Source organism: Trichoplusia ni, chromosome 21 (assembly GCF_003590095.1).
Source record: "Trichoplusia ni isolate ovarian cell line Hi5 chromosome 21, tn1, whole genome shotgun sequence".
In the NCBI taxonomy this organism is placed as follows: domain Eukaryota; kingdom Metazoa; phylum Arthropoda; class Insecta; order Lepidoptera; family Noctuidae; genus Trichoplusia; species Trichoplusia ni.
Window position 1 is genome coordinate 3,405,227 of NC_039498.1, and position 7,526 is coordinate 3,412,752.

At 37.3% G+C, this 7,526-nt stretch overlaps 1 protein-coding gene across 1 annotated transcript in view; it reads left to right on the forward strand.

Moving 5' to 3' along the window:
• The window catches only part of LOC113504122 (ecdysone-induced protein 78C-like), an 82,724-nt gene extending 76,288 nt beyond the window's left edge, over positions 1-6,436 (forward strand). The window contains exons 7-10 of the mRNA XM_026886259.1: positions 1,882-2,060; positions 2,535-2,648; positions 3,598-3,777; positions 4,103-6,436. Coding sequence (XP_026742060.1) covers positions 1,882-2,060; positions 2,535-2,648; positions 3,598-3,777; positions 4,103-4,591 — 962 coding nt within the window. The 3' untranslated portion in view covers positions 4,592-6,436. The remainder of the gene's footprint in view (positions 1-1,881; positions 2,061-2,534; positions 2,649-3,597; positions 3,778-4,102) is intronic.
• The last annotated feature ends 1,090 nt before the right edge of the window (positions 6,437-7,526 follow it).

A 7,526-nucleotide genomic window follows, 5' to 3' on the forward strand; every position in this document is an offset into this window, starting at 1 on the left:
ATTCCAGGCCAGTAATAATACTTTGTATGGCAAAACAACGTGTGCGGGGACAACTAGTCTAGTATGTAAATTCTCGTGTCGCGGTGTTTGTAATTAAACTCCGCCGAAACAGATTGACCGATTCTCATGAGATTTTGTGTGCATATTGCATTGGTCCGAAAATCGAATAATACATATTTTTCATCTCCCTACATGCTAGGGGTAGTCCACACGAACATACCTAATTTTATTTTTGCGCTGTTTTTTTTAGACAGCAGAATATCTCTGTCTCTTTTTTAGTATAATGTTACTTTTTAGTTTGTTTGACGATATACCTAATATCACTTAAGAAAAATCGACATCTACCGCTTATCAAGAATTACCAAGTGCCTGATTGATTGTCATAATGAAATGTTTCCCATTCTGATGGTTCTAATGGTGTATTAATGATGTGACCCAAGTTAACTAGAACGAACTTGTACTTATTTCTTGGATCGACTTAAAGTTAAATTACTAATGAAATGCCTGTCTTCGTGCACATCGTCCATTAATCGAATTTAAGTAACATGCCTACAAGGTTTCCTTGAATTGAAAAGTAAGTCATGAACTAATTTAAAATTGAAACTCTACAGTGAAATTGGTTCTGGGTAATAGTAATTTGAAGTCTATATTGATCATCATTCTTTATTTTTATTGATAACTACTAATCGGCCAACGATATTTCTATGGAATTGTGGGAGTAGAAAATACTTATGCGAATTATTTTTTTATCATTAGTCGTACACTCTCAGAACTTCTAAGTATCCATGTAATTTTTTATAAAATCGTCAAGTCCTTTGGGAATAGTATGGTAACTAACATTGTGTATACCAAAAAATTATGGAAAAGCGTTTTTTTGTAATACTGAGTTGCTCAATATCAATCGCTTGTGCAATATCAATGGAATGTGGTGCGGGTTCAATTCTCGTGTTAGACAAACATTTGCGTGATTCATAAGACTTTGTATTCCAAAATCGGCGAGATTCGGTTACCGTATTCCCTCTTGTGCTTTAAAGTCGTATAAAACATGAAAATTACTTTATACGTAGAAATCATCTGCCAAGAATAAGCCCGGGACAAGTATTTGTAGAACACAGAAGAGCTTGTCCTCCGAGGGGTTCCAAACCGCGACACGTCGCGCGCAGTGGGTTTGGCATGGTGAACTCAACCACTCTGCTATCCGTCGCATGCTGTCACAAGCAGATAATATAAAACATCATTTTATGTCAACTCACATAAACTCGGGTTTCGTTCCACAATACTTACGGTGTCTTGTTTCCATATTATGTAGCACTAATTATCACAATCCAGGAAATATTTTTTTACACTTTAGTTTGCTATTTTTTTTTCCGATCGATGTGATAATATTGCACTTAGAAACATGAAACTAGAGTAGTTTTTTTTTCAATTACAAGAGACATTTCTTAAGTGACTTCGTTTGAAAGTGCTTAATCAGTTTAATTGGAAATAATATTTTTTTATTATAATTTATAGGTAAGGTACATTTATTCAGGTTTCGGGCTAACTTGGTTTAACTTTAATACATTGAATTTTTTTTTCTGTCATTTTGCGTTTCAATCGAGTAAGCAAAGACAGAAAGCAACCTTTTCAAAAATATGTATACTTTCTTAATTATTCTAAAACGCTATTGACAAACGGTGACGAAAAAACAACGAAGGAATCCTGGATTCAAAATATCGGAATCTGTAATCGTCAACCCCTAGTGAGGAAAGGTCGTGTTCAAATATCATTTATGGGGGAGTACCTGTACCTACCAGGCTGGTATATTATCATTAATTTGCGAAATAAAATAACTTCGATATTCATTTATTCATTTGTCAAAGAGAATATTTCGTTTCTTAGCAAGTGGAGGCGAGGAGGCAGCGACCTCCACAACAGACCGCGCGACCGACGTGCGCTCCATCCTCTGGCACAACATCGCGTTGCGCATGACGCCCGCCGTGCAGCAGGTCGTCGAGTTCGCCAAGCGGCTGCCAGGCTTCCACACCCTCCCGCAGGACGACCAGCTCATCCTCATCAAGGTACCAAACAAAACCAAGCACAGCGACTGACAGACATTACTATACATAGCGTACAGCGCATCATGTTTACAGCTCCCCGTCTAATATCTTGTTTAAACTTCCGCCACAAGCTCCGTAATAAAAATGCATCGAGAACGCGAAACTCCATGTATAACATTATCCTCGGAGACTGGCGGACCTACATTGTAACTCGGCATGTAAATGTATCGGCGCTAACACTTCCGCCGCCACCTGCTTACATGTTACTGTCAAAACTTTGCCATGCTAATATGCTCCACTGGCTCACCGGGGCATAAAGTATCGCAGGGTGAGCGTTATCTACTTATTTGTCAGTCTATTTGTTTTATAAACTATGCGAAAGTTGTGACTCATGCGAAGTGCTATTTGCGAGTGTTTATACTATCATTCACCACCATCAACGCGATCATGTACCAGTGTCGATTGGACCTTGTCAGTGTGTGTTTATGTCCGCAGATAGGGTTCTTCGAAGTCTGGCTGACTCGGATCACGAGGCTTTCGTCTCCTGACCGCATTGTGTTTGATGATGGCACCACCTTTTCCCACAATCAGCTCGTCATCGTTTACGATGTAAGTATTTTGATTGGTCTTGTTTTACTTAGGTGATATAGATGCAGACATCGATCTCAAATATCTAGTTTTTTATTAAAGTTTTGTCATTTTTCATAAAAGCTCTACAACTTGTGACGTCTATCATGATATTTTAGTTTACTTGTGTTGGGTAGCCACCAAAGCCTTATCACAAAAACATATTATTTTAAAACAAACAACACTTTTATAAAAACTGATCTCATAATTATAAAAAGGCTTCAGCAAAATACATTGTATGAAACTCAAGCAAACCTTTTCATCAACTGAGAACTGAATGTATGAATAAAAGAACGTCTAATTAAACACATTTTTATCGTCTCATGACATACAAAGTGTCACTTGAAGTGAGTACCAAGGTTGACCCAGAAACTAGTTCAGGCCCGCTTTGGCTGTCAACATCACGTCACTTCAGCGAAGAGGTATGATACCGAGTACCGACCTCCTTTGGTTTGTGGACTATGTGAAGTTAGTTCGACAGTAACTAGGTGAGATTGTTCGCTACGTCGCGTACTGAGTTGCCCCAAAAACGGACGTAAATGGTTCAAGTAACGTTTGCCAAGTGAACATGAACTACATCCCTATATTTTCAGAATTCAGAAATGACGATGTTTACAATTCGAGCCTTGTTTACCTACTTCTTGTGGGAGTGTAAGCTTCAGTTCCTTAGTAACGTAGTTTCAGGTTTTGGAGATAAGTACGTTTACGAATTAGCGGGATATACAACGTATTCTTCAGATCGGGAACTGGTAACAATAACTCAGAAGATACGTCCTTATTTAAAAAATCTTCTGAAAAAATATCTTTTTGGTTTTATGTTTTGACAAAATTTTAAAGAAAACAAAATTTGATACATATTGGACGTCTCTTAATAACTATAAAAATATACTCTTCGAACAATTACATGAGAAAAAAATACATGTTATTCCAGGCTCCGTTTGCCACCGCCATGCTGACCTACATATGGAATATAATCAAGATGCAGATCACGGACGAGGAGATGGCGATTTTCACGAGCACGCTGCTGCTGTGCCCGCACCGCAGCGGACTCAGCGACATCGAACGCATCGGCAGCATGCACCGGGCCCTCAACGACGCTCTGCAGAACAGCGTAAGTACACAGCAGCGTGAAGAGACTTCTATTACAGTAGTAGTAGGCTGGTATTTGCAACAAAGTTTATTAATCAACGAAACTTCCAATTTCTAAATCGGAAATATTAGACTTAACATCACCCGGTTATGAAGATCAACAACCAATTATCAACCAACTTAATCTTCACACATTAGGCAACAAAATAAGCTGGACATCTGTACAAGTATAAAGTACTAAAAACCATTTTCTACGTGCTTAGGACAAATACAGGTCTTTGTGTCTTTTATTTGCTTTTTGAGTGTTGTTGTTGACAATACCTTACTTTTATTTTCTACTTCAACAGATGATAACCAACGCCGGGCCCGAAGCCATCGCTGCTGCCCGCGCTCGCTACGAGGCGTTCTCTCAAGCTCGCAACGAGGTCCGCATCCTGGGCACGCGTCACAACATCCTGCTGTCGTGGTGCCGCGAACACTGGCCGCGACTTCTGCTACCCGCCCTCTTCTCCGAGATCTTTGATATCCCAAAATACGAGGAGGACGAGACCGGCGAGGCTGCAGCGATTGCTGCTGCTTCCATAGTCGCAGCAAGCGTGACCACCATCGCTACCTCCGTACCTGTGGGCATGGGTGACGGCACTCAGCAACTAGAGACTCCAATGAATCTTCAGGTCCCACCGGAGCTACAGGAGATGCAGGCGCACTCGTCGCACCAGGCCCACGCCTCGCACCAGGCGCACGCCTCGCACCAGGGCCACGCTTCCCACCACGCGCACCAGGCTCACCAGACCCACCAGGCCCACGCGTCCCACCAGGCCCCTCAACTTGGTTAAAACAATAACACGCGAATAATTCAAAAATTAAATATATAACATAATTTTAAAGCATCATTCATTTATAAAATAATAAAAGTAAATAAAATTGTTAACTATCAATAATTGCATTAGAAGGGCCAAACTAAACGGGGAAGGCGTTTGTTAATTAGGAGTATTATAATATGAGAATGATAAATAATGTTCTAGACTGAGACAAGTTAGTGTTAAATAACAAACGAATGAAATAAGAGACATTCCACAAACTCATAACTGCGAGGTGTAAAAAAGACAACTTAAACTGTGATGGTGTTTGATCCAAATAACTTTTTGGCTTTCAAAGTGTAAAAGTAGGACTCATAAAGGTTGACAGGAGTGATAAAACGGCTGGAAGTGAAAAACTATTGTAACTCTTGCACATAACATCATCTAAAAGACTATTCAGTTGATGTGATGAGCAGAATACAAAGCACCTATTCTATCATGTAAACTACATGTTTAAAAAAATAATGTAATCCCTATTAGTAAATTGATGTAAAAAAAAGTCTTAGATATCCCAAAAAATTTAGAAATTAACATTGGTAAAGAAATGAGTTGTCAAATGACTAATTAGATAAGTGTAGACAAAATTATGATATCATTAGACTTTTTAACTCTTAGAATGTATGTTATTGACATGCGGAAGTTTGGTTTCAAAATATGAATGTAGAGGGCATAACCTCTTTACTACATTCCAGCCACATAAACAAAACCTACTGTATGTGGTAACGTAACTCTTGTTATAACAGACTTCCGCAAATCTGCCATGTGCAATGTATTTACTATAATAAGTGAAATTAACATATAAGTCGGACTGTACAGTGTACGGAGTGCAGGTATTTTAGAGAAAGTACTATTTAGATGCAGAATAATCAGCCGATATTTTATTAGTGGCCCAGCCACTGCTTGTCAGGGAAATGTAACAGATGCGTAAGTAATGTTAACAAGCTGATGGCAAGAACCTGTTTGTTGCTAGCTTTGCTCCGTGGTGACAGATGTCTGGTAAAGATTTCAGCCCGTGGCCCAGGCCTAAACCGGTACCTACTGACTAATGAGTAACAGCACAAACATATCTAGTAACTATTTAACCAACTACTAACATTTATATTAACATATTTCTCTATCCAAATTACTGTATTCAACTGTCCAAAAACCTAATCATGTAATTATCATTTTAATTAATTTCTATCTGCTATTAAATAAAAGCGTGTTGAAATAGATGTTTTCTTTAACAACCATGCATTTAAAACGACCAGGGGCCTAACACTGCATCTTGCGATAAAAGAGACTGCGATTTAGACCGTTCAGTGTAATGTCTTGATTTGGATAACTTTTGAAGATGTTGTTAGGCCCCAGGTCGAAATTGGTAAGTAGTGGCTCAGATTTCTTGCGCAACCCTAGATGATCTTGGGATTGGAAACCACTTAATTTTCCTCAGATACCATTAGAATGTTCAAGTAACAACTTCTGAATCAGGGCCACTACATACTATTCGCTTCAACATTGTTAATTTTAAGTAAATTTAGCTTTCCACCTATGTTAGAATTGAACTTTGAAGTAGGTATCTAAATATATTTTGATTTAATTAAAGTAATAATTTTAATAAATTGAACCTACTTTTAAACGAGAAGGTATTATGCCACCCGATATGTTCATTTTGTTTTAATTTTAGTAAAATGACGAAGTCGTTATAAATTTTAAGGAATTTTCCGAATTCTATGTAGTCACTCTGCTTTTAGACTCTTCTGTTCGTGTAGGCTCTGATCTATCATCTTTTACTAATATATTAACTTAAATTCTTTATTATCTCATAGATTTATATTTTTAATTATTATAAATGTCTAAGTGAGTATACATGAATATGCTTCGTGATTTGACGCAGTTTATTTTTGATCGAGCCTATGGAAAGTTATTTTAAGGATTTTTATTGGTTCCTGAAAATCTATTTTTGTTGCAATAAATGGATAATGAGCAAAAATGAACTGCGGTTAAAGGCAACATCTGTTCCTCCAGCCGAGTGATATTTCTACAGTCGTTTGCGTCGATAGACGACGATCAAATTTAATGAATGGATTACAAAAACCAGTCCTCAAGTCTTCAAGCCATAAGGCAGCTTTTCCTATCAACGATTATAGAAATTTTACTTTTCGAAGGGATGTAGTGTGTTGGTATACACACGCGTGTGATAGTCCGGGCGTGATCAATAAACGACGTAACAGTCGCCCGTTTGGTGGTGGGTTACTTGCTAACAAAACGTGTTCTTTTGTTAAATAATCTTTCCTTTGTTAATATAAATTTTACATTAATTTGTTAAATTAAATAAAATATATCTTTCGTTACATAGGGATGTTGTAAACAGAAGCGGTTGCCATGGTAACGCAGCTTTCCTTTACTGCCTCTCTATTTGTTTTTGGTGATTTTATTAGGAGTAGTTTATTCGTTTTGTTTTCTGTTTTTAATATACGTAGGTGTTAATATGGGGTTATTTAAAAAAGACTAGGAATCTATTGAATTGCTTAGAATTTTCACACAAATATGTATCTGAGTGTGTAAGCTTATAGGTATTATAGTTTTATGCAATTATGCACAAGGATATAATAGTATTGTTTGAACATAATGTCGCTATAGTTACATTTATTTTTCTCAGTTTTCTGTAAGGATTTCGGCAATCAATCAGACGAAGGTGGTCCTTACATAAAAGATCGCGAAAAAAATCTGAGAAGTCTTTATTTTAACAGTATTAAACACGATAGATTACTGGTTATTTAAAAGCTTCTTAAAAGCTTAACTACATTTTGTTTTGTCAGACTGCATAAATAAATACGTATGTTTTTAAATAATTGCCTAATTAGTATCGCGATTGCATTTACTCAGCATTTGCACCCGTAAGATCTATGTTAGTATTATAATTATAATC